We start from the raw sequence: 27,961 nt of genomic DNA, 5'->3' as shown, positions 1-27,961 counted from the left end.
CATACAGAAATCATTAAACATCTAATCTAAAAATTTAATCAGATGAATGTGTGTCAACACTCCTAATTTTTCAGGGCAGGTGTTTTAGCAACACGCATTGCTTTCAGGTGAATTAAATAATGAATTCATTCATTGTCTGTTTTACCACCGCTTTATCCTATTCACACAAGAAGAACAATCAAACTCTGCACAGAAAGGACCTGGACCACTCCACCTGGGATTTGACCCAGGACCCTCTTGCTGTAAGGCCCACCGAGCCACCATGCCACCCCTCAGTGAATGATCAAGATTAAGAACCTTATACAAATCATGATATTTATATTATTATTCATTATATATATATAATTGCCCCCTTATGCATCAGCCAATTAAAACATTTTACCCTTATGTCAATATAGCAAACAAAACAGCCATAATATAAATTTAACCTCAGTTGATTAAAAATTAAAATTTGGCTAAGTGGTTCAGTTCTTTGATAAAATCTAAGAATGTTGGGTCCTCAGTCCTAGAAATGCCACCCCTCACATTAGAGCTATTTCAGTTGTTGTTGTTGGAGCCGAGGGGTGTCTGCGCTGCTCTTTAGAAAGGTAGTAACAGTGTAAGGTCTGTCACCTCTTATGACCTCTTTCCCCTGCCCTCCAACCTTCCTCCTATTTTAGCCTGGAAGTCATCCTGCCTGGCAGAGCACCCGTAGGTAAGGGGTTAGTTCTTCACATTAAAGCACAGAGTAGGCTTCTATACACACAAGTATGACACACACATACGCACACTTCTTTGTTTGTTTGTTTACATTACTTGTGCATGAGGTCAGATATTCAGAATTCCTGTTTTTGTCCGCTGCTGCCAGATTGGGTGATTCAAGCGCACCCCATGCACGCGATCCATGTCCAAGCATGCAAACTGTGGTAAATACTCAATTATAATTACAGAACACTCAAAAAATCAGTGCACGGTCGTTTGTGACATCTTCATTCCTGTAAATGAACTTGATTGTGAACACGCAACCACAGAAATCCAAAGTGAGACGTAGACTTCACAATTATTTATACCACAGTCAGTGGGAATGCTCATTTCTGATTGGCTGGTAGGTATGTTTTCATTTCTAACAAGCAGTTAACAAGCATGACAGTGTGTCATGGTGTGGTGTGGCATGTTTTCACTGCCAGTTGGGCATAAATAATGATTTTAAGTAATAATGTTTTCAGAAAACATATGATATGTTTATTTTGGCTGAAGACCTTGCACACTATATAGCCAAAAGTATGTAGACATCTGACCATCTGAGCTTGTTGGACATCCTATTTAAAAACCATAGACCATAGTGAGAATGCATGCCAATTAAGTTAAATACAATTATCAAAAATTGTGAGGTTAAACACTGTTATTAAATAAAAGACCTGACTTACAATTAACATTCATCCCCACAAGTCCACAACTCCTGGAGTTCCTCTACAGCAAATGGTACAAACTATGCCTTAATTCAGCATCTTACCCACATCACAAAACGAAATATACTTAATTAATAAAAATGGGGTGGCACTGAGGCTAAGTGGGTAGCACTGTCGCCTCACAGCAACTGGGTTCGATCCCCAGGCGGGCCGGTCCGGGTCCTTTCTGTGCAGAGTTTGCATGTTCTCCCCGTGTCTGCGTGGGTTTGGAGACACTGAATTGCCCTATAGGTGAATGGGTGTGTATGTGTGTGTGTGTATTTGTGTCTGCCCTGCGATGGAGTGGCACCCCGTCCAGGGTATTACTGTGTGCCTTGCACCCATTGAAAAGCTGGGATATGCTCCAGCACCCTCCCGCGACCCTGATTGGATAAGCGGTTAAGACAGTGAGTGAGTTGTAACGTAATGTCTCCAATAGGGGGCATTCGTGTACAAGTTTTTTGTGTTTTTTGTGTTTATGTGCCTGTTAAAATTAATTAATTTAATTATTATTATTTTCTATGTGACCCATTTTTTGGCTTGTGACCCACCCCAGGGTCATGACCCAGCCTTAATGGACCTTGTATTGTGCACAGGCATCAGAGCATTTTCTACACTTTTGCCTCAAAGTTTATATTTTATAGATTTAATGCATTTTATACACCTGTTAGCAATGGGTGTGGCTAAAGCACCTGAAGTCAATCATTAGAAAAAGTGTCTACATATTTTATAGAGCACAGATAAACTTCTGAAGTCTGGCTTTGTCTGGTTCATCATAGACACCTACATTTGTTGTGACCTATTTTTACAAGGACTAAATTCGAATGTAAATATGGGTGCCAGATGACCCCCTTTCCTTCCCCTGTGGCCTTTTTAATCCACATCCCCCAACCAAGCTCAGAAGTTAGCACTGGCACACTGCCACCCATGCCCTCTGTGGATCTAAACAGAAGAGGAGCATGATGTCATTCCCATTGGCATGAGTCTGCAGGTCCCCCTGTTAGCAACGGGTGATGTCACGTTCCCCCTTCTGAGGGCAGATAAGAGAGGGAGTGACTCCTTCCTCCCCACAGAGGGGACACTGATAACGCTGCTGGCATGACATTTAAAAAAAGAATGAATCTTACAAACAAACAAACAAACAAATAAAGCTCCCTGCCTTTAAATAAATAGGAAATAAGAATATGGATTATTTTTCCATAAAAAACATGCATGGGGAACACACACCTAGGGTGAATTTTGAGAAGTCTGTCCACCTTCTGAATGTTTTGGAGAGGTGGAAAGAAACCCTAATATCAAAAGAAAACTCATGCAACTCCTTGCAGCCAGTAACCAGAGGTCAGGTTCGAACCCAAGTCCAGAGGACCCATGTACAGGGATTTACTCTTTCTGTTACACCCCTTTGCTGCCCATGCTGTGCTGGTGTTCCATATCTTTGGAATGCGCTCTCCCGGTACATAAACACTCACCGTGTCCTCTCTCCCCTTTCTTGGCTCGGCTCACTCCTTTTCATTGATCGACGCTCTGAATTTATTAGCCATTGTGACAGCTTCCTGCCCTGTCCAGGAGGGAAACGCATAATCGTGTAGATAAAGTTCTCAGACGACGCGAGGGCGCACAATGCCTATTGTGTCCTGATTACAGGTCAAACTTTTACCCTGCTGGAATGTCGTCCAGAAAGCTTTTACATGCGTCTGTATGAGCGTGTTTGTGTACAATGGTGAATAGCTCCCTACTTGCTCATAGATGCTCGAAGTCCTGACAGAGAACATAGAACATTTGGAAAATTCCAAGTGCAGGATCCAAACAACACAGTGATGGGTAAAAAAATGGTGCAAGTGCATTCCAGTACAACACAAGCAACACAGTGACTCTGGCAGGTGACCTTGACCATATAGATGGCAAAAACACTTAAACATGAGCATAATGTTTTGTAGAACAATAGACCAAGAGGTTATATAAATCATAAAGTTACACAGTCCTAATAAACTGCAGTGTAAAGTTACATGGTTCTAATAAACTGCCATGTAAAGTTACACGGTCCTAATAAACTACATTGTAAAGTTACACAGTCCTAATAAACTGCAGTGTAAAGTTACACTGTCCTAATAAACTACATTGTAAAGTTGCACAGTCCTAATAAACTGCAGTGTAAAGTTACATGGTCCTAATAAACTACAGTGTAAAGCTACACAGTCAGAATAAACTGCAGTGTAAAGTTACATGGTCCTAATAAACTGCAGTGTAAAGCTACACAGTCCTAATAACCTGCAGTGTAAAGTTACATGGTCCTTATAAACTGCATTGTAAAGTTACATGGTCCTAATAATCTGCAGTGTAAAGTTACATGGTGTTAAAAAAAAAAAAAAAATCTGCAGTGTAAAGTTACATGGTCCTAATAAACTGCAGTGTAAAGCTACACAGTCCTAATAACCTGCAGTGTAAAGTTACATGGTCCTAATAAACTGCAGTGTGAAGTTACACAGTCCTTATAACCTGCAGTGTAAAGCTACACAGTCCTTATAAACTGCAGTGTAAAGTTACATGGTCCTAATAATCTGCAGTGTAAAGTTACATGGTCCTAATCGACTGCAGTGGGAAGTTACACTGTCCTAATCAACTGCATTGTAAAGTTACACAGTCCTAATAAACTGCAGTGTAAAGCTACACAGTCCTAATAACCTGCAGTGTAAAGTTACATGGTCCTAATAAACTGCAGTGTGAAGTTACACAGTCCTTATAACCTGCAGTGTAAAGCTACACAGTCCTTATAAACTGCAGTGTAAAGTTACATGGTCCTAATAATCTGCAGTGTAAAGTTACATGGTCCTAATCGACTGCAGTGGGAAGTTACACTGTCCTAATCAACTGCATTGTAAAGTTACACAGTCCTAATAAACTGTAGTGTAAATTTACATGGTCCTAATAAACTGTAGTGTAAAGCTACACAGTCCTAAAACTTGCAGTGTAAAGTTACTTGGTCCTTAGTTTTTTTGTTTACAAACCATTTATTAGAGATTCTTATACCATTAACCTTAACATTCAATTGTGTATTTTTAAGACACATACAGTGCTAAAATCTAAAATAATTGCATATTATGCAAAGTATCATCTCTAATTTAAGAACAGACTTTTAATTAACATCAGGTGAGTTAATGAGACACATTGTGCAGACCACCCATATCCTCCTCATTCAAAGCACATAACATTAAACAGCCATTAAGATTTGATGATGCAGTCTCAGTGAAGATTATTTAGCATTTGTGTTGTATAAAACTAGGAATATTTTAGCTTTAATTGAAGTTTCAGTGACGTGAATTTGCATATTTATTTTCAGTCCAGAACCTGTGCAGAGCCTGCTGCATGATTAGAAGTGATAAAGCAGTGACATCTTGTGGTCAAACTTTGTCATTACAAGCATTTTCTGCACTGTTAAATAAATAACTATTCTTTATTAGTTTTTCTGAATATGTGAGTGTGTTGGCCTGAAAATCAGGGCAAATAAAATAAATACGTTTCAAGGCATTGTTTGTTTACCAGATAAGTGTAAATATACTGTCCAACTAAACAGCAGTGTAAAATAACACTGTTCTAATGAACTGCGGTTCTAATAAACTGCTGTACACTAATAAACTGCAACCCAGTGTATTTTATACATGATTTTATTCATGTAAATTTAAAAAATTTGCAAACAAATCATACAATTAAAATCTGATACATCCTTGAACAAAGACAACGTAGTAAAATAAAACTGTTATAAAATATGAACAATTTGAGTATGTACAAAAAGCCTAAAAGCAATGTTTGCAAAGAAGTGCTTCAGTTTTCAAGCCATTTCAATATTTAAATGCTCTACAGTAATGTCAGTGTGTGCGCTCCCTGCATCTCTTTGACTTTTAGGTGGGTTCAGCCTGGTTTACTATCTCTCCTGGAACACACAGAAAAAATTGTCATCTACTATGTAAAGCTGAAGTATGTACACTTGTGAGCCAATAGTGTATAAACTCTTTCTAATTATTAAAATAAGTTGTTTTTGACTTCCAAAATAAATCATATACTTTCAACTTCTAACTAGTTCCTATAAGAACTTAAGTAAACATAGAGTGGAGACTGTTATAGATACAAAGTTGGACTTTATATAGATGCCCATAGAAGGAGGTGTGCACATGCAATATGATATTACCTTTCATCAGGATCTCGGCAGCTTTCCTGTCTGCTTTGATATAGAGTGCAGTAAGGAGGAAGAAGAGACCTCCCAAAACACCAACAAAGGGGCAAAGCATGACACTGTACTCCAGACTGCTAAACCTCCAGCTGGCAGAATTTGGTTCGAGTTTACTCAGAGCATCAGATATCTGGATGGGGGAAAAGAGAGAGTTCAGTCCATATACTTAATACCAGGGATTCTCAAACTGTATTTTGGACTGAATAATTCATTTCGGCTGCTCCTGTTAGAGGTCGCCACAGCAGATCATTCTCCAGATGCCCTTCCTCATGCAGCCCTCCTATTTATCCAGGTTTGGGACCAGCACTAACAGTCCCACACTGATATGTGTCCCAGCAATGGCTAGGTTTACATAACCATGTGCTTTTCTGTATGTTCTTTTCTTGTGAGACCAGCATTAATCCACAGTTCATTCAGAGTTTGAGAATCACTGCTATATGCAGCTGAGGTCAAACACTGTACACAAGGAACATGGCAACCATAAACTTTTAATTATTTCTACATATGTCTTTCAATGAATTTAAAAATGATGCATCTGTTGGGTTAAAATACACAATGGAACACCAAATAATTGGTTCTAGAATGGAGGAAACCAAACATTGTACCACTTTGGGTTTAAATTAACATACTTCAGTCCATATAGTCACTTCATAAATACTAACTTAAACACTTTTGTTTACTGTATGTTTCTTGGCACTTTTTTTACCTTGATTAACCTAAGGTTAAACCATTAAGAATCCTTTAGCACTACCGGTTGGCTGGACGCCCCCTAGTAGTAATAAGCAGTGCCTGCAGCAGACAAAATTGGCCACTAGTCGGCTACACTGGACACTGGACTAAAAAGGGATGGGAACTTCAACGCTGTGTAAGGACCCTGGTTTTGTAGCCCAAGGAGCTAACCCTATTTATATTGGCACTAATAGAATAAGTAGAAATAATTAGAATTTAAATGACAATATATAGCTTTCTACTAAAGTTGTCACTGCAGCTTTTCAGATAAATAAAATCACAATAAACTTACGAAAGAACTCAAATTAGTAAACATGTTTTGTATAAAGATGAACGTTTCAATCATCCAGGTCACAGAAAACCAAACAGCTGCAGACATCTGCAAAATCCCTGAATGTACATTTTCAGTACTTATTTACACTGCATACTTACAATACCAATGAGATACGGACTTCCCGCATCACCAAACAGATGGCAAACCATAATTTGTAAGGCCTCAGCTGTTGCCCGTCGGGTTGGTATGACAACATACTAAAATGAAAAGCAAAAACCAAATGATTAAAATATCCGATGTCTGAATCGTTTCACACGTTAGTGCATAATGCTGTTCAGATTCTTACCAGAAGGATGTCGGCGAGAATGGCCCAGTTTAGAGAGAGCAGGACCTCTCCAATAGCAATAAAAGTCTGAAAGATGAAGAGATTTAATGCTTGAAATGAACATACTTACAACATACCTATAATTTACATTTTCTAGGCAAATAAATCATGATTTACTATCTGATAAACAAGAGAACAAATCTGGGTTTGGGAGATTCCAGATCTATGATGTGAATGTAATTTTGATGATACGACATACTTTATATCATTACCCATCGTTTTGGATGTGATGTCTGAGTGTCAGGTTTCCATAAACCTTTGCCCTTATAGTGTATAATAAAAAGAATTGAACTCATTGCCCTAAACCAACGTTTTTAATCATACATGGACTGTAGAGCGAGCATACATATGTGGCAGGAATGCTGGTGGAAGCCAGGGTGATGGCGATGAACAAGCACGGTGAAGAACTGAGCATGCCCACGGCACAGATGAGTGGATCGGCGTTGGCCACTCTGTCTCTCAGCTTCCTGGATATGGTGGAGCCTATGAAAACCCCTGCAATACCCGTCACCACTGTGATTCCACCGAAGATGTAACTGAGCAAAGAGAGGACGAAGCAGAATGAGGAATAAACATGCACACAGATGATGACTGTTACTCAATTCACAACTCAGACGAGCTGTTTTTCAACAGCTATGCACGAATAATATCTGGCAACCTTGGAGGTATGACTGTAAGAAAAAAAGAGTCAATTAATTTAATTAATGTACTGTAATTGATTTTTATTATTTACAATTGTGACCTCCTAAATGCTCTTTATTATTTATAATTGTGACCTCATAAATGCTTTATGGACTGAATGAGCACAAATTCCCACAGACACTTAACTGGAGCCTGCTGCTCTATGGTTTTGGAATGGAATGTCCAGTAAGTTCATAGTCAGATGTTCACATAAGTTTATATCCACTAATGATTTCATTACACGGCATTAAAAAGAAGTATAAGCCTGTGTGTACCTGTCTGAAGGGTCACATGGTTCTTTAGAGCATGCAGGTGTGATTCCCTGAATGACTCGAGCGCGGGATAAAAACGTTGGTGTCCAGAAGGCCAAAGCTCCAGTCACAAAAGCCATAGCAGTCACTCCCCAAGAGGACCACACAAAGCTCCGGCTACAGAAAAAACACCTTGACATGTTAACACTGGAACTAAATGGACTGTCCGGGAATATTTCTGCTCGGATTAGTTCTTCTTGTTTACCTACTTTTTAATCAGATACTTGATGTCCTCTAGATACGATGTACGCTCTGTGCATGCTGCTCCGTGTGTTTCGGCGGCTCCTCGAGGTGGGTTGGGGGTCAGAAAAACAAGTAGTAGCAACCCTAGTATACCCAGGATTGGGTTCAGCTGTAACAGAATACACACAGCTTTAGTGAACAGCACTGGTTAGAGAAGAGGTTTGGGCGATTTTTGTGGTACAGCTCTCTGTAAGAATCCGTCACTGACCAGTATGAAGTAAGAAGTGACCAGCTGCTTCACACTACTCAAAAAAAAAAAGCCAGAGGGGTGATATGCTATACTGGCCGAAGAAAGTCACACACCAGCAGCTGCCCCCTCCAACTTGTGTGAGGTTGTCAACTCCTTCTTTAACACCTGCCAGCGGTGGATTCTGCCAGAAAAGCTTACTGTGTATGGACATTTCTCCTAAAATCTCTCCTAATTTCCGCCACAACAGCGACTCCTGCTTTCTGGTAGAGTTGCCAGCGCTTGTAGATGCTAGTCTGCTGTTCTCCAAAAATACCATAATCCTTCTTCCCTCTAAACATGTCTGTTTTAACATGATCAGTTAGAATCTGTAGGCTACAGAACTTCTAGAATACTTGTAAGGGACCATATTTAGCATTAAGCTTTCATTTAATTGACACATTTAATCTGTCTAACCGGTCTGTCTGGATTAATACTTGTAAGGAGTCTTACCCTGAGAGCCCAGCGCCAGTCTCCTGTAGCAGTAGCGATTTTGGCAGCCAGAATATATCCAAGACCACTTAAATTTGAAAACAGTTTGAACAAAAGGACAAAAGTACAGTTATAGGTTTTATGTAACATATTAATACAGTAGCCTTATATTAAAGTGTTAAAGAGTATTTTTATTTATGTCATTGGTAGCTGGTATACAGCTTTAGAGGAACGAAGATTTCTCACTTTCACTTGCTTTTTTCAAAAGCAAAATCCAACCACCCAGCACAGGCTGATGTTTTACTTGACTGTTGATCATGTTTAAATATGAATGTATATGTTTTGGGAGTCATTTTGGTTTAATTCATCGATTCATTGGATGTTAACTGAGTCCACAAGTGTGAAGCAATGCAATTTAATATAATTATTTGGGATATATAATGCACAATTTCTATTGACTGGACAATCTACTGTTGATATTTGATTAATACATAAAATAAATACTTTATTAATTCAATAGATGTAGAAAGTAGAATATACAGGCTGTTTAATACTGTGCATGATCGGGGCTGCACTGTAAACATCCGAGTGATCAACCAGTATGAAAAACCAAATGAAATCCTTGAAGAATGAAGACAATGTTTCATATAATATGCAAAACTTGCAGTTTTAGGCTGCACACGAAACAAAAAGAACTCTGCTTAGGGCTGTAAGCTGAAGGGCTGTGTCTCAATTCACAGAAAATCCTACACAAAGTTTTCAAAATAGTAGAAATAGTAAAATAGAATAGAAACACTACTTTGTATATAGTATGGTATTTGGTGGTTAGAGGATTAGATTATTAATTGGAAGGTCACTGGTTTAAGCCCCACCACCATCAAGTTGCCACTGTTGGGCCCCTGATTATGAAAAAAAGTCTATTTAATTAAAACACAAATAAAATGTTGTGTCTGTTATGGAATGTATAAATTTTTATTTCACTCATTTCATTGTTATTAAATCAACATTGTACCTCGCTCTTACCTTCCAACAGGAATAAAGATATAAAAAAAAGAGATCATGAGGGTTCTTTTGGAGCCGCTAAACAGATCTCCAATAATGGTCGGAGCAATGGTGCAGTAACTGGCCTCTCCAGTGCCAACCAGTGCCCGCATGAAGACCAACACCCCGAAATGCTACAGCAAGAAACAAATACAGATCTGATAAAATGTCCACATTATAAATACGCAGTAAAAGTAAAAAGTTTACATACTTTTGCAAGTGATACTGCCCACAGTCAACCAAGCTTTACATCAACCCTTACATTTTCAGCATTTAGCAGACACTTTTATTCAAAGTGACTAACAATTACTGAATACAATCTGAGCAAGTGAGGGTTTAGGGTCTTGCTCAGAGGCTTAACAGTGGCACTTTGGTGGGTGTGTGGCTTGAACCAGCAACCTTTTGAGTACTAGTCCAGTATCTTAACCACTGAGCTACCACTGCCTTTGAAGAACGAAGCCTTTCCTGCAAAATCAACATCTTAAAACTTGACTAAAGCTTGTTGCTAATGACATGGACAAGGAAAAAGCAGTAGCAGGATCTTTTTCAGCCTGACAGCCTCTAGGTTAATGACAATGTCAAACTTGCTTGACTGTGGATAGTGTCACCCAAGTGTTAGCAGCTTCTAATTCATGGCTGCCCTATTTACATTTTTCATAACACAGGATGATGGTTTGGGTTGCTCCTTGATCATAGCAGGAGACCACTGTTCCATGTTTTTTCAATGGGTTGGGTCAAACTAGCCCTTTTTATATGATCATATTTAAAGAAGTCATTGAAACTGCAAGACTATATGAGCAAATGTAAGTGGACACATGACTATTAGCTTGTTGGGCATTAATATGACATTTGCCTCTCCTTTGTGGCTATAACAGACCTCACTGCTCTCATTCATTAATTGAAATGAGTATCTGTGAAGTCAGGCACTGGTTCACAATTGACGTTCCAGTTCATCATACTCTGAAGTACACCAATCTTGACAAACAGGAAAGGGCATTCTGTACATTGTTGCCACCAAGTTGTGTAGCATATAATTAAGTTTACACCCCAGTTAGCAATAGTTGTGTCTAAAACACCCAAGCTTACTAATTAGAAGGGCTGTCCACATACTTTTGACCATATAGCATTTGTAAGCATTTAATTTTACTGCAAGAAATGAAAACAACAACAGTGAGTTACAATGTCACAACAATCATTGCAAAAGCCAGGGATAAAACTGCTGTACCTCCTTTGAGATAAATGAACTGCCCAGTGTTGTGGCGATCCACACGACCATCCCGGCCACCATGATCCGCTTCCTGTTGTACCGGTCACCGAGGTACCCAAAGACTGGCGCCAACAGCATGAAACTGCAGATAAACACTGTAAATATGTGAGTGTTTTGTCAGCCTTTGGTTTAACTGATGAGTTTCACGTGGCTTTGATCTGAAGCCTTGATGGGCTTTTGAAATTCAGCTATGAAAGTGTGGATGCTCATTTAGTAACGTTCAGACTTGTACAGAATGTTTTGTTGACAGATGCACATCAAAAGAACTTTTATTTGATCTGTTCTTATCTAGCAAAGTAAACTTTGGGTCAGACCTGGAGTGGGGGGATTGGGTTTTCCAGCCATTCTAAAACTATCAATACCTGATGGGGACACTGACAGATCCAAACATTATGTAAAGTGAGTGGAATATGCTTGTTTATCATTTTTACTTCTGTATATGGGGGGGGGGGGTTGCTCTTAACCTCCAATATATATTGTGATTATGACCTTGTAACATATAAGACATGCATTACTAGGGTATAAATATAAAGTGACACAGAGGCCAAATCCCCTCTGGCGTTCTTGAATTTAAAGAAAATTCACAGATGCATGTGAATGTTTGTAATTAATCAAATTTGCAGAAAATGTTCGGATTTTACAGTCACCAAGTCAAATCTTCAATGGCCCCAGTACACATCCCCTATTAGAAACCTGTGAAATAAATATAATTATAAAAACTTAGCCTACATTCTTTATTCAACATTGTCTGAAAAGAGTGTTTGTACTAAAATAAGAACATGTTTATGGGAATGTCTAGGGAACCACAAAGCTTTTGGATTAGCATTTACTAAATGTGGTTAATATGTAGAAATTAATTGTGCTAATTAACCTGACAGAATCTTACCAACAGTGCCAATAATTTGAAAGTCAACTGTAATCCCTCTCTCTGCATTATATGAGGGATATATTTTTATATTTTAGTTGGAAACGATGAGGGCAGGAGGTGTAGTAATTGGTTTTGTCTTAGAATCTGAGAGACACTTATAGTCCGGATTTAGTGCCATCTGATTTCCACTTTTTTGGACGCTCAAAGAAGCTTTAAGGGGAAGATGATTTTCATGTGATGATGATGTGAAAGCAGTGGTGCATCAGTGGCTACGAGCTCAACCAAAAACATTTTTTGCTAATGGTATGACTCTGGGACAAAAAAAGGTGACTATGTAGAAAAGTGATGTAATTTGTTTTTTAAATTCTCAATAAATAAAGTTTTAAAAGTGTGGAAACTTTTTGAAAAACCCTCGTATTTGTCTGAGTATGAACATGATGAATTGTAAGGTTACCAGGACAACGTTGTCCACACAAGCACACACTTGATTCAGAAGAATGCGTCCAGTGTCTGGCTACATGCCTGCCATGATTTACCCAGCGAGAGGCTGTGTTTTTATTCATTACATTTACATTTTTGGCATTTAGAGGATGCTCTTATGCAGAGTGACTTACAGAAATGCTTCCACAGTACACATTTCCTTACTCTTGTTTAAGTAAACAACATCCAATGTTAGAACAAAGTAATAGTTTTATTTTGATACAGAAGATGCTACAGAAGGTTAGGAAGTGCATCTTAGTTCTCAGCTTAAGTGCTTAGTCATTAGGCATGATAAGAAGTATAAAGAAAACTGTGCACTGCACATCAGTCAACAGGAAGTGGTCTTCTGATAGATCTAGCAATTGTGACCACCTTAATGTTGACACTCTTGGTAAACAACGCACATTCCAGACTAGTTCCCACATGCTTGATAAACAACGTACATACCAGACTAGTTCACTCAAGTGATTTTCAGGCACAAATAGAAAGTGTACAATTGCATTACACATGTTTTTTCACTGCATGGACTGGCCTGAACAAGAAATAAAAACAATAGCTTGTTTAACCAATAGCAAAGTCTACCTGCTCAATATTTTTCCCATGAATTCCATCACACTCATGACATCCACACTTGCTGCAAGCATATGATTAATCATCTCAAATGTGCTGCATAATTTCACACAATACGATGTTTTTGTTGGGTAAAGTAGTAGGTTTAAATTAACCAGTGGAGGAAAAAAATCTAATCTTAGGATAACCCAGCATTCGACATGGTGTTTACGATTAATATAATTCTATTTATAATCATTTAATCATTTAAAATCAGAACCTTTGGGTTGGATGTGGCATGATCTCAATATGTACTAAACAATCTTTGGTAGTGTAGACGCACAGCACTTTTTATGGGCTACATAATTTCCTTCAGTAAATTACTGGCAATAATGTATTACATTTGTTACCGACTGTACACATTCAGTGTAGTCAGAATGTAATTACAAAACATCTTATTTAACAATGTATCTCTGCTGGGAAAAAAACACAGACCTTGTGTAGAAGGGTAAATTAAATAGCATAATGTTATTATAGTTAATGTTATTGATGACAGAGATGCAGCAACAGCCAACCAGACCATTGTGTTTATTCTGTCTGTGTGGTGCTATACAATGTGGGATAGTATATTCAAAATCACTCAGTAGCAAACAATACTGCAAGCCCTGGCCTTGAACGTTAACAGGTCCTTTTGGTGCAAATTCTAAACAGGTATCTAGGTCACCAGAACTTTGAACTTATAGATTGAAGTGAACGGAAGCTCGGTTTCATTTTTTCGAATTAAGAGCATAAAAATATAAACTGGTACTAGTCTGTTATACACAAGAGTTGGATCTTTAAAGTTGATACCTGTCTGCAGTAGCCCAGATGTGCTGTCGCTGATCCCAAAGTAGTTCTGCAGGCTGGGCAAAACTCCTGGAATCCAAACAGAATGATGTGATAGATGTCGTTACTTATAAAAATGAGAAAGGTCACATTCACGACATTTCAGTTTGAGGAAAACGTCACAATTTGAGACAATCACATCCAGTAGTCAATAAAATTAAAACTGGTATTTCCAAACTGTACACTCATCATCCTGGAATGTGTCATGTGTTCATGGGCATAAACAACAAATAAAATATACATAGACATTTTACTCAATGCAGATTACTTCTAATGGTCAAAAGCAATCAGTTAAGGGGTACATTAAAGCAGCGTTTTTCAAATCCTGGGTCATCCCTTGAGTGGGTCGTGAGCCAAAAAAAATGGGTCGCAGAGAAATAATTAAATAAACAAATTTTAACAGGTATATAAACATTAAATGAACTTGTCCACATGTGCCCCCTTGTGGAGGCTTTACATTACATTGTAAACCACAGTTGGACCAGATTGTCCTAATTAATTTTATTAAGTATATTTCGTTTTGATGCATTGTTCGTGTTGCCTTGGTCGTGGTAAAAAAACATGTGAGTTTAAAAAACCCTGCATTAAAAAACAATCAATAGCTGCAACTCAGTGGTCTCAGGAACTCACTGGTGTCACAACTTTTCTATCTTGGACATACAAGACTTCTGAACTGGTCTCCTTACCTGCAATTGTATAGCGATCCATATAGTTAAGCAGATTTACATAGCAGAGCACAGCCACAGCAACATATGAACTTCTAGGTGAGACGACACTGGTGTTGGTGGAGGAAGACTGGTTCTCTGTAGGTTCATCGCTTATGGAGCCATAGCATTGACTCTTGATCGAGATTGAATGCAACCTTTCCGCTGGCTGAGTTGGGCCATCTGGGTTTCCTTCCTCCATGGTAAAAAACGGTCCTCACACTTTGGTAAGAAGTTTGAAAAGGACAGTCTGTGGTTAACAGCAACACCGGACAATTCAGTTTAAGTGGGAAATTCCTCTTTTGCAAAAGACAGCTATGCTGTCACTTGTTAACTGAAGTCTGGCAGCTATGCATTTCACAGAATTCTACTTTGGCTACAAAACTAAATCTTTATTTCTTAAACTCCTACAAGCTTTCATTTTAACCTAATAAACAGGCTGCAACAAACAACAACATTTTATTTCTTAAATGTCCAATACTGTAAGTACATTCAGTACCTAATTATAAATTGGCTTACATTGGGTTGAATTCAGTCTTGATGTCTTGTTCTTTTCAATCCATGCTTTCCCACGCTCTCTGTTCTCTGATGCTCTATGCAGTTGGGTAACCAGGGGCTTCAGAAAGCATTTGCATAACCTGCACAGCCTAATACATGAAGATCTGTGTGTATTCCCTAAACTGCCTGATTATAAAGTTAGTACTGAGCCCTGCCCCCGTCTTTGGTCACATGCTTGCAAACAGTTCCTTGTGACGCCACGCACACACCACAATGGGTTTTCTCTTATTAGTATTCTCAGCTTCAGCCACACAGCTTTTATAGCTTCTTAACAAGGAAGTCAGTTGTTGTTGTTTTTAAGCTATATTGAGAATGTCACTTTTTATGGTTGATCAATAGATTACCTATTTTAATTTGACATTCAGTGTGCTCCATGTTGCTAACATTATATCATAACAGAGTAACACAGAAAGGCTTTTGGCTGCCCGGCCAGTGGTATCTAAGTAACAGAGTTATCCAACTAGAGCAAGAGGACCAGGGCTTCCTTGTTTTTAGCTTGGCACTGCTTTCCTAATCATATTCATTTATACTCTCAAAGACACATGATGTAAAACAGAGATTTTAGAAAGTATGTGCATGGTATTACCGTAAAAATTAGAACCCAAAACTTTCATCTTATACAGAGAAAAACTTTCCAGATGGTTAAATGTATTCCAAGAACCACAATAACAGGTCTCAAAAGACTCAAAGCTGCTGAAACTCAGGTGTCCACACTCAAATAAACTTTACACCATCTTGGGCTTAGAGGTTACCGGTCATAAAAATAAAGCCCTTACTCTTGCTGATTTCGTTGTTTATGTAATTAGCAACAAACCTCAGCTGAACAAATGTGCTGATTTTGGAACAACCCTTATGCCCATGGGGGTTGCCCATGTAAAGCCTGTGTGTATTAAACGCCACCAAAACAATGCATGTATATATGCATATATCTGATCAAGTATATTTTGTTAGCATGTAATTGATGTTCCAGTTCATTCCAAATGTGTTTATAACGTCATGAAGCCATGTGTTGAGGGACCACATTTTATGCACGGTCATTCTGGAACAGACTGTTACACATCGATCAGCTATAACATTAAAACCACCTCCTTGTTTCTACACACACTGTCCATTTCATCAGCTCCACTTACCATATAGAAGCACTTTGTAGTTCTACAATTACTGACTGTAGTCCATCTATTTTTCTGCCTACTTTGTTAGCCCCCTTTCATGCTGTTCTTCAATGGTCAGGACTCTCCCAGGACCACCACGGAGCAGGTATAATTTGGGTGGTGGATCATTCTCAGCACTGCAGTGACACTGACATGGTGGTGGTGTGTTAGTGTGTGTTGTGCTGGTATGAGTGGATCAGACACAGCAGCGCTGATGGAGTTTTTGAACACCTCACTGTCACTGCTGGACTGAGAATGGTCCACCAACCAAATATATCCAGCCAACAGCACCCCTTGGGCAGCGTCCTGTGACCACTGATGAAGGTCTAGAAGATGACCAACTCAAACAGCAGCAATAGATGGGCGATCGTCTGTGACTTTACATCTACAAGGTAGACCAACTAGGTAGAAGTGTTTAATAGAGTGGACAGTGAGTGGACACAGTATTTAAAAACTTCAGCAGTGCTGCTGTGTCTGATCCACTCATACCAGCACAACACACACTAACACACCATCACCATGTCAGTGTCATTGCAGTGCTGAGAATGATCCACCACCCAAATAATACCTGCTCTGTGGTGGTCCTGACCATTGAAGAACATAGTAAAAGCAGGCTAAAAAAGCATGCATAGAAACAGATGGACTACAGTCAGTAATTGTAGAACTACAAAGTGCTTCTCTATGGTGAGTGGAGCTGATAAAATGGACAGTGAGTGTAGAAACAGGGAGGTACTTTTAATGTTATGGTTGATCGATGTATAGTTGAAATAATATAATAGGAGGGGTTGAAATAATAATTTGGAAGGGTGTTTATACTTTTGGGCATACAGTGCAGGGTATCTTTACAGCTTATATGAGCAAATATAGTTGCTAGATGGCTGTATTTTTAGATACTATTGTTGTGAAGAGAAATCTGCTGAAAAAGCGTCATGATGCCAATAATTCAAACTTCAGTAAGAGAAGTCTCCATCTAGTGGAGAATCTTCTAAATGTATCAGTTATACTCCTTTTCCACTGCATGGTACCCTAATGTACGGTTCCTTTTTAAATCTATTATGTCTCAATTGCCAAGTGGATCATTGTACCTAAGTACCCGTGCTAAATTTGGTTATTCTTCATGACCAGGGACCAAGCATACCGAAGCAGTTCAAATGGGTGGAAATTAAACACCACAACAGGCGCAGTGAGGTAAACCAAAAATATTCACATATTCACTCTTAGAGTCTGATAGTGAATGGTGTAATAGCATCACCTTCAGTGAACTGCTCCTACGTTCATAAGAACCCTTGTGCAATTGAAAACAGATCTTATTGTTCTTTAGGGCACAGGGCAATGGGAAAGGGCTAAGCTAAGTTTAGGTGTATAGATTGTAACAACTCACTGTCAAGACGGACATTGTTTGGGCTTCCAGAGACCACAATGCTTCATACAGTCTTTATGCAATTAACCTTACTTAAAGGTTTCATGGCTTGAAAGTGCACTGATCAATATTTTGTTACAGTATGTTGTTGCAAGATTGTTTAGTCAAGTAACAACCTCTCTGAGAAGGTTTTAAATGTCACTTTAGTCTTGTCTACAAATAGTATTAATGGCATGGCAGCATTGACCCTGGATTGACCCATATGGATGCTGAAAAGACAGCATACCTAGTGGGGCCAAGTCTGCAAGGTTCTCTACATCTAAAAACAAAATGAGGTTGGGTTCTGTGTGTGTTTGGCATAAACTATTTAGAAAATTAGATGAACTGTGTCTGTTTGATTTTTTACAGGTGTATGGGGTGGGGTGGAATAGTGGTTATAGCATTTACAAGATGATCTAGTGCAGACCTAGTGTTCCCCTCCGCACAATCACGTTGTCTTAAGATTCTAGCTGTTTAGCAAAGGGGTCTGCCATGTTTTTATTTGTGACCAAGACAAGGGAGTTGAAACAGACTCTGCTCAGATCTGGGTTTTCAGGTGCTTTGTTTACACTTTTACAACTGTGTTCTATAGAAATTGTGTTCTACAGAAATGCACACCTCACTGGTGATACTAAAATAATTGAACAGTACTGATAAGAGCACATTTTAAACTGGCAGTTTTCTTTATTTATTTCGTTTGTTAAACGGAATTAAACTTTCAATAATAATTATGTAGCCATCAATTCAACGGGTGTATTTGCGTGACGCATGCGCAGACACAACACCCATAAACGTTCCCGTGCTCTCGCTTTTCTCGTGGCTTTTAATTGTAAACACTGCGCATGCGCCTAACTGATCAGAATGTCGAGCAAAACGGAGTAGACAGGACAGGCAGACACCAACGAGTATTTATTCACTTCGGCTTTCTTTAGTTTATTCGTTCACATTTAATATAGAAATAAGATGACGGAGCCGCAGTCAGCACTGTTACTCAGAAGACAGTTGGCAGGTAATTTAAAAAGAGACTGTTTCCGAAAATAGAAAAGAAGCTGATCGGTTAGGCTGGCAACCGGTGTGTTTTAAGCGGCTGTGTACCAAAAAGCGCACTGTGTGCTGCAGTGCGTGATTAAATAGTATTAAAGGTGTGGTGATTTGGTGTACTATGTAGTACGGTAGGACGCGGTTTGGGACACAGACAGTGTAACCGTTTGAACGCAGACTAGCATGTTAGCTTTGCTCTAGCTTAGCTAATCTTACTAATTCGGCCCTGCTCGTATAACGGGCTTCTTTGTATTCTTGATCAGTTAACATTTCTCATGTAAAATAACGAACATATGTTAGTACTTGTTTTGGTTTAATTAGACACGTGTTTGTATTTATACATTTAAAAAATGCTCAGATTAATCAGAACGCTGGGCCTGATTCAGCCTACCGGCTGCCCTGAGCTATACTCACTCTGCTAACTTGATGTTAGCTTAGAGGCTAACAAACCATTGACGTCTATCAAGCCACGTCTAGCTAACTGTCCTGAGGTTTTCAACATTGGCCAACACAGCCCATATTCTTTCAGTATGGTTTATATACATGGCGACAAAATGGCGACTGTATTAACGTTTTATTTTGGGGTTTGAAACAACCAGCAGCGTGTTTATAATGCGACATGTCAAAGTCACTACTGCAGTGTGGTAATCAAATCCCTTTGTTTTTCTCAGCTAGCAGGCTAAAGTTAGCAGGCTTGTTTAGCCAGCTTGTGGCCAAGGATCAGCAGTAATTTGAGTCATATTTCCTGTGAAATCACAAAGAGGAATCGTTGTTTACATTCCACTTTGTTGTTCGTCGTTACGCACTTTCAAACCAAGCTTGTTTACTCTGTTGTTTGTCCACCACTTGTGGCGATTTGGTCAGCCGGGTTTGTGAATGACGGCTCGTCTTGCGTAAGAGGCATCAAGGGGGGCACCGTGTCCCATTTGCTTTGGGTGGGCAAATGGGTACAGAATTGCACATTTTCCTACTATGTAATGTGTCAAAAGACATTTCTCTAAAAGACACAGGGCGAGGCCGGAATTACAATTTCAAAAGCTAGCTTACTTGACTAGTAACTCATCTGATGTGCTTCTCCATAACCATGTTTGTGATATTTTGATTCATCACATGATATTTTCAAGTGACAGCAATATTTAAACACAAAAATACAAACGTAGATGGTCATTTTTCACCAATTATAAATTTGTACACAAGATACATTCATATTTGTTCAATTTCAGTAACCATATTCTTGTAATCTTATTACTAGTGATACATTTTAGCTTTATATAGTCAAATAAATAATTGCATTAACTATATTATAGTTTTTCTAAATATATTAAATTGTTTTTGACAATTAGGACCAGCTCATGCCAAGTTTTTGTTTGCTTTACTGCATGCATGAAATTATGGATGAAACATTTTATTGAGATTTATGTCAATAAGTGATTTATAAGGCTTTAATAAGCGATTGAATAAGGCTAACATGTCACAATACAGGTAGCTAACAAGTGCAATTAAAGTAAGCTACAAGAAAAGCAGATTTGACATCAATAATTCTCCCAAAGAGCTTGCAAGGTAACTTGCTGGAAAGCAAGTCATCATTAGGCCTTGGTAATGCCTTCCAGATGAAGCTCCAATATGATGGTTGATTTGGCATGACTAAGATATCTACTTTTCTTTTAGAAGTAACAGTAATTAAATTGTCTGAATATATTTGTAGGCCATTGTTGTGTTTTTTTTTTTTCCACTGAGTCATTTTTGCGGTGATTCAATTGTGTAGTCCAAACTGGTGCCAGTCCTGCCTGTTATACTTAAAGCAAATTCTAAACTAACAGTGCATCTCAAAGGCCTTCCACTACAACTTAACCCATGTTGTCACCAAGAAAAAACTGTTTATCAGCTACGCTTTGAATTAATATTGCTGGAGGGAGCATCCCAAAGTAGCTTTACTGCTTTTTGGCCAAGTCTGCAAAAACTGCTTTCCTTTTTTTTTTATTGCAATACTATTTATTGCTTCTTTTTTTATTTTTTATTTTTTTATTTTTTTATTTTTTATTTTTTACTTCTGAGGACAAAGGCTTATTGCCCTTCTTACCCATTTTTGTAATTAAATTGTCTTGGTTATTGTGGATACCAAAGGACTGCCCAAACAAGAATTAGAAAAATATTGTCTTAAATGCATTCTATACACACCCCTTATATAAAATACTAATGTCATGCAGATGATCTTTGGTCACCATGCAATCACACGCTAATACCTAAGGTAGATTAGGATGACCATATGCTCTCCGGATGTTTATAGGAAGTGGAAAGAAACTGGTGCACTCAGAGAAAACTCGCATGAACCGCATTTGCTGTGCTTCATAAGAAAAGCACATGCAGTAGCTGGGGCCAGGCCAACGCTTATAACCCATAAGGACAACCAAAAGCCATGTGCAGATAGATTTACACTTAGGGACTCTAAGCATGTGTTGCATAAGCTGGAGCCCATCCACAAACAAGAACCAGACCAGATTGCACTGTTCTCCAATTGCACTACAGTTTTTATTAGTGGCTATGTTTATGACAGAGAAAGATGCACATTGATCATTTTGGAAAAAATAACCTTCAGGGAGTGTTTCTTTTGCTTTACCTGTTGGAAAGGTTAAAAAAGGGTCTTCAATTACATTTTTAAGACCTAGTCAGTTTAAAGGCAGAGCAGATAAAGTCACAGTCAACAATAATCAATTCAATATCCATTACGGTACAATAAGTAAAGTTTATGGCTGTGTTGGTGGTGTTTATGGTGTTGGTACTATTTGTGTATTTATGCATGACAATCATATTAAGCCATATTAGACATATCCAGTTCCTTGATCTACATCTTTCTCTTTTTCAGAATTAAATAAAAATCCAGTCGAGGGTTTCTCTGCAGGACTGATAGATGATAATGACCTTTACAGATGGGAAGTGCTGATAATCGGTCCTCCTGACACATTGTAGTAAGTACAGTGACTGTCTTGCCTTCCTGATCCAGTTTTTTTCTAGGATTGGCAGAATGTGCCAAGTTAATGCTGCTTACTATTGGAACTCTACAGTTAGAATATATACATGTTATAAGAATTGACCGCTGTGGTCATAAGGCATCTTTACACAGAGTCCCCTCAATAGATTGGCGTCGTGTCCAGGGTGTGATACTGCATTGTTCAGTGATTCTAGGGAACCTGGATGCACAGCGACCCTGACCAGGGTGTTACTAAAGCATTCAGTATTACAGTATTATTTTCAATGATTTAGATGTAATTAACAGAAGTGTGTTAGGATTTTTATGCTGCAGTTATTTACTATTGCTGGTCGTTGTTGAAAATTGTTTATTAGGTTTTTTTGTCTGTGCATCAAGCCTAAGGTGATTGCAGGGGATTAAGAATATCTGTTCACACTTAAAAATCCTTATTTTTTTCTTTACAGTGAGGGTGGAGTGTTTAAAGCCCATCTAACATTTCCCAAAGACTATCCTCTCAGGCCTCCCAAAATGAAATTCATCACAGAGATATGGCATCCAAACGGTAAGACAGCTGTTCGTTTTTAGTTTAAAACAATTTATTAAATGTCATGTTTAAAATAAGCCTAGCCAGTGGGAGATGCACAACCTCATACAAACTGCCAAGTCTGGTATGCAGAATCATTTGCTGTGGTGACCACTAAATAAAGGGGGTGGAGAACTATGCTGTCAGTCCATTGGTTGATTGATTAATTAACATTGTAGTTCTGTTTACCCAGATAAAGCAGTATTCACGTTGTGTTTTCTGTCTGTGTTGTTTTCAGTTGACAAGAACGGTGACGTTTGTATCTCTATTTTGCACGAGCCGGGAGAGGACAAGTATGGCTACGAAAAACCAGAGGAACGTTGGCTTCCCATCCACACTGTGGAGACCATTATGATTAGTGTTATATCTATGCTAGCGGATCCCAACGGAGACTCGCCGGCCAATGTTGATGCAGCGGTAAGTTTCTGTTATAGATTGTTTAACGTCCGCAGTAATATTTGATTACTGACTTTTTAAACGTGGTTAGTGTGGCATAGGTTGTTGCATTCAAATTTACCATCAACCCATTTTTAATAATATTTCAGAAAGAGTGGAGGGAAGACAGACACGGTGAATTCAAGAGAAAAGTTGCACGCTGTGTACGAAAGAGCCAAGAAACTGCCTTTGACTGATGTTCATTCAGCAGCCTGTAGCGTCACTATTTTCAGGGTAAGTACTGGACTTTACATACACTATATGGCCAAAAGTATTTGGACATCTGCCCATGAGTGTGTTTGACATTCCATTTTAAAAACAAATGGTATTTAAACAGAGTGATGTCCATGTGATCTTTTTAGCTATAACAACAACCACATCTGTGGGAATTTGTAACCATTCGGTCAAGAGAGCGTTTGCATTTCTGGACACTGATGTTGGTAAAGAAAGCCTCAGTCGATGTTCAGGTTCATTTCAGTAGGGCGGTCAGGGCTCTGTGCAATGGAGTTTCTTTAAAGCAAGTTTTTCTTCATGTATTTATAGAACTTGTTTTGTGCACAGGGGCACAGTCATGCTGGAACAGGAAATGACCTTCCCTTAACTGTTGCTGCAAAGTTGAAAGTGCATAATTTATTTTAAATAATTGATTTATTTAAGGGTGGCTCGGTGGGTAGCACTGTGCGGACCTTGCGTGTTCTCCCCGTGTCTGTATGGGTTTCCTCCGAGAGCTCCGGTTTCGGGTGTGTGTGTATGTGTGTCTGCCCTGCGATGGACTGGCGCCCCGTCCAGGGTGTTACTTTGTGCCTTGCGCCCACTGAAAAGCTGGAGCTGGGATAGGCTCCGGCTCTGTATGTCAGAAATCATTAGTTTGAGTGTCTTGGCACTGGCTGCCATGCTTTGGCATTGCTGAACTAGCCTGTTTTAACAGGCTTTAAGGGACTCTGGCATGTGCTGTGTATAAAGCCTATTTTCTATTTGGTTGAGTTCAGTGGTCCACTGGGATTTCATTGTATTTTGATTAACAAAAATATTAAATCAATTAGGGGGATCTGAAGTTTTACAGGAAAAAATTCAATGTTATGGGTAAATCTTATTATGATTGTATATCCCATTCCAGTGTGTTCGACATCCCACTCCAATTACACTATGGCCAAAATGGTATTAAATCAGCTATAACAGCCACTCTTCCTAGAGGGCTTCTTACAAGACTTTCATTTAGTCACGAGCTTTTGTTAAGGGGCACTGATGTTGGTCAAGAAAGTAAGATGCATTATGTTGCCTGGGTCGTGTAAAAATCATGGACAAAATGCGAGTCCACTTTTGGAAAAAAAAAAAAAAAAAAAGTGTGGAAAAACCCTGTCCTACAGTGACTGGGCTTGTGTGTGCATGTACGAACTACTCATTTACTCACTAGGGGGCAATACAGGTTCATCTTTCCTTCTATGTTGGTGTTGGTGTTTGAACCAGGCCCACTGCAACCCTGACCTGGATAAAGCAGTTGTTTATGTGCCAGTTGAAATGTGTTTATTTAATTATTATAATTTAATTATGTATATTATATGTTTTATCTGGCTCACGACCCAGGGGTTGAAAAACCCTGATCTTATCGACTCAGTGTTTCATACCGACTCTACATAAGTAATCTTGTGCTTGTAGTCAAAATGAACACTGGTATTTGTAACGCCGAATTAGAATGTATTTCTTATTTAACTTTCTTATTTTTGTCTCCAACAGGTATCCAGTCAAGAACCAACATGGCACTGTTTTCCTGCCCTCCACCACCATATTGCCAGACTCTTCTTGATTGAACGTTGGCAGAAACTGGCTGGCATCAATAAGCTGCAATGGAACAATAACAGCTTGTTCATGGACGCAAACAGCCAAGCACGTGCCAACACCAAAAAAAGGACAGAAAACTATACCATGTGACGAATACACATTTTTACGCTATGGACTAATAAAACTTTCAGGAAAGAAATTGTAAAGACCTGTAAATAGCACAGACTTCAAAACCTGATAATATATAAAACTCTTCCTATTCATCCAGTGACACACTTAGTACCAAATAATAGCGCTTTGTGTAGTTAGAATTTAAGTCCTGTAAAGAATCTTAAAGAGAATAGATATTTTCCCTCTTTTGTTCCCCAGCAGCTTCTCATGTAGTGTGAATGAGCTTTTACAGGTCTTATAGAGGGACATGATTTGTAGCAACAATTCTCATACTATCAGAGCTTCATTTTTAAAAATGAACTAGGAACAAAAGCCAGAAAGGCAGGTTTTCATCATGGGCACATAAGCTGGTGTTTGAGGGATATCTGAGGGTGAGTGCCACCTCTTGTGTTAGAGTTCAGCATGCATGTCATGTTGGACACCTTATTTCCTTGAGGACATGAAAAAGAGTTATTTTAGAACAATAAATGGCACAAGTCCTTGGATTGGTTTTAACTCGGGTGGGTGGGCTGGGGAGGGGAGTGGCTTCGCTTTCGGCTGTAGAGAAGTTCTACTGAACAGGACTGCACTTGTGCTCGGCTCTGCGGTGAGTTTTCAGTGCTGGCGGAACTTACAAGGAAACCCATCAGATGTGATAACCTGCATGTTTAAGCTCAGCTTTTAATTTGTCTTTCTTTTCAGAAGTGCCTCCGATTGAAATTGCTTGGCTTGTTGCACCTCCTGCATTGAATCGAGAGCTAAAAGGGGAGCCGTTCAGAAATTGCTCTAACGCTCCTTTAAGCTAGTGTTAACGTGTGAATTTTCTTTTCTAACCCTTTGTACCAGCATATTGGCTTATTAAAGATTAAAATTTGGTGTAGCAATAATGTTCCTTTTGCCCACCCATGTGTGTAGTGTATCCAATTCACTCAACATGTTAGTTTTCAGTGTTTTGACCATTTAGCATTCACCTCACTCATTTGAGCAAATCCTTTCACAGGAATTTTTTTTATCCTTTTTTGTCTGGTGACTATTTGCTAAGCATGCTTCAACTGTAGTTTTTTTTTTTTTTTTTAAGTGTGTGTGTGCGTGCATTTGAATGATGATCGAGTTTCACCTACACCTTTACTTCATAAAATCCTTAATTACCAGTTTAATTTTATTCTGGCTCTGACAGACTACTGCAGTTCTCTTGCCTAATGTACAAAGACAAAATACTGATGTATATTTTTCATGTTATGGAATTGTCTCCTAGTGAATTCTTCTAAAATATAATTTTTTCCAATAATTGTGTTCTGGAATGTATTTTTTTTGGTTATGTATTTTGATCTGTAATCTTATATTACCCTGTGGACAGTTCTCCATCAGGTCCTAAGTGTTAAATATGCTGTAGGTAGCGTTGTTTATTTTATTTTTTTGGTAGTTTTGATTCACATTGCACCAATCAAATTTAGACTTGTAAGATAATGAGTTTCTTGAAACTTTTTTTTATAACTGACAACTATACATGCAAGTAACACATGCATACATATACAGTGTATCACAATAGTGAGTACACCCCTCACATTTCTGCAAATATTTCATTATATCTTTTCATGGGACAACACTATAGACATGAAACTTGGATATAACTTAGAGTAGTCAGTGTACAACTTGAATAGCAGTGTAGATTTACTGTCTTCTGAAAATAACTCAACACACAGCCATTAATGTCTAAATGGCTGGCAACATAAGTGAGTACACCCCACAGTGAACATGTCCAAATTGTGCCCAAAGTGTCAATATTTTGTGTGACCACCATTATTATCCAGCACTGCCTTTACCCTCCTGGGCATGGAATTCACCAGAGCTGCACAGGTTGCTACTGGAATCCTCTTCCACTCCTCCATGATGACATCACGGAGCTGGTGGATGTTAGACACCTTGAACTCCTCCACCTTCCACTTGAGGATGCGCCACAGGTGCTCAATTGGGTTTAGTCCATCACCTTTACCTTCAGCTTCCTCAGCAAGGCAGTTGTCATCTTGGAGGTTGTTTTTGGGGTCGTTATCCTGTTGGAAAACTGCCATGAGGCCCAGTTTTTGAAGGGAGGGGATCATGCTCTGTTTCAGAATGTCACAGTACATGTTGGAATTCATGTTTCCCTCAATGAACTGCAGCTCCCCAGTGCCAGCAACACTCATGCAGCCCAAGACCATGATGCTACCACCACCATGCTTGACTGTAGGCAATATACAGTTGTCTTGGTACTTCTCACCAGGGCGCCGCCACACATGCTGGACACCATCTGAGCCAAACAAGTTTATCTTGGTCTCGTCAGACCACAGGGCATTCCAGTAATCCATGTTCTTGGACTGCTTGTTTTCAGCAAACTGTTTGCTGGCTTTCTTGTGCATCAGCTTCCTTCTGGGATGACGACCATGCAGACCGAGTTGATGCATTGTGCGGCGTATGGTCTGAGCACTGACAGGCTGACCTCCCACGTCTTCAACCTCTGCAGCAATGCTGGCAGCACTCATGTGTCTATCTTTTAAAGCCAACCTCTGGATATGATGCCGAACACGTGGACTCAACTTCTTTGGTCGACCCTGGCGAAGCCTGTTCCGAGTGGAACCTGTCCTGGAAAACCGCTGTATGACCTTGGCCACCATGCTGTAGCTCAGTTTCAGGGTGTTAGCAATCTTCTTATAGCCCAGGCCATCTTTGTGGAGAGCAACAATTCTATTTCTCACATCCTCAGAGAGTTCTTTGCCATGAGGTGCCATGTTGAATATCCAGTGGCCAGTATGAGAGAATTGTACCCAAAACACCAAATTTAACAGCCCTGCTCCCCATTTACACCTGGGACCTTGACACATGACACCAGGGAGGGACAACGACACATTTGGGCACAATTTGGACATGTTCACTGTGGGGTGTACTCACTTATGTTGCCAGCTATTTAGACATTAATGGCTGTGTGTTGAGTTATTTTCAGAAGACAGTAAATCTACACTGCTATACAAGCTGTACACTGACTACTCTAAGTTATATCCAAGTTTCATGTCTATAGTGTTGTCCCATGAAAAGATATAATGAAATATTTGCAGAAATGTGAGGGGTGTACTCACTTTTGTGATACACTGTACATGCAACACTTATTATAGCAATTGTTATTATTACTGTTGGTT

General features: G+C 39.1%; 2 protein-coding genes across 2 annotated transcripts; one reads left to right on the top strand and one right to left on the bottom strand.

Moving 5' to 3' along the window:
• Positions 1–5,120: 5,120 nt before the first annotated feature.
• Positions 5,121–15,360, bottom strand: spns3 (SPNS lysolipid transporter 3, sphingosine-1-phosphate (putative)). The gene is made up of 13 exons (XM_062988616.1): positions 15,247–15,360; positions 14,710–14,949; positions 13,988–14,053; positions 11,200–11,336; positions 9,957–10,108; positions 8,955–9,021; positions 8,242–8,384; positions 7,997–8,149; positions 7,387–7,576; positions 7,002–7,067; positions 6,814–6,912; positions 5,611–5,782; positions 5,121–5,355 (listed from the first exon to the last, which is right to left on the bottom strand). Exons 2-13 carry the CDS (start codon positions 14,927–14,929, stop codon positions 5,324–5,326), a joined length of 1,497 nt encoding a protein of 498 aa, XP_062844686.1. The 5' UTR covers positions 14,930–14,949; positions 15,247–15,360; the 3' UTR covers positions 5,121–5,323.
• Positions 15,361–18,688: 3,328 nt separating this feature from the next.
• On the top strand, positions 18,689–24,840 carry ube2g1a (ubiquitin-conjugating enzyme E2G 1a (UBC7 homolog, yeast)). The gene is made up of 6 exons (XM_062988308.1): positions 18,689–18,844; positions 21,740–21,842; positions 22,309–22,406; positions 22,666–22,844; positions 22,973–23,096; positions 24,597–24,840. The coding sequence occupies exons 1-5, from the start codon at positions 18,799–18,801 to the stop codon at positions 23,057–23,059; spliced, it is 513 nt and encodes a 170-aa protein (XP_062844378.1). The 5' UTR covers positions 18,689–18,798; the 3' UTR covers positions 23,060–23,096; positions 24,597–24,840.
• Positions 24,841–27,961: the final 3,121 nt, after the last annotated feature.

This window comes from Trichomycterus rosablanca, chromosome 26 (genome assembly GCF_030014385.1).
Source record: "Trichomycterus rosablanca isolate fTriRos1 chromosome 26, fTriRos1.hap1, whole genome shotgun sequence".
NCBI classification, from domain to species: Eukaryota; Metazoa; Chordata; class Actinopteri; order Siluriformes; family Trichomycteridae; genus Trichomycterus; species Trichomycterus rosablanca.
This window is presented reverse-complemented; position numbering and strand designations above follow the sequence as displayed.

Coding starts and splice junctions, on each gene's coding strand:
- spns3 (XM_062988616.1), bottom strand. CDS start 14,929: ATGGAGGAAGGAAACCCAGATGGCCCAACTCAGCCAGCGGAAAGGTTG. Junction 14,054..14,709: donor GGATCGCTATACAATTGCAG/GTAAGGAGACCA, acceptor TTTGGATTCCAG/GAGTTTTGCCCAGCCTGCAG. Junction 7,068..7,386: donor CCAGCATTCCTGCCACATAT/GTATGCTCGCTC, acceptor TTCATCTTTCAG/ACTTTTATTGCTATTGGAGA.
- ube2g1a (XM_062988308.1), top strand. CDS start 18,799: ATGACGGAGCCGCAGTCAGCACTGTTACTCAGAAGACAGTTGGCAG. Junction 21,843..22,308: donor GGTCCTCCTGACACATTGTA/GTAAGTACAGTG, acceptor TTTTCTTTACAG/TGAGGGTGGAGTGTTTAAAG. Junction 22,407..22,665: donor AGAGATATGGCATCCAAACG/GTAAGACAGCTG, acceptor TGTTGTTTTCAG/TTGACAAGAACGGTGACGTT.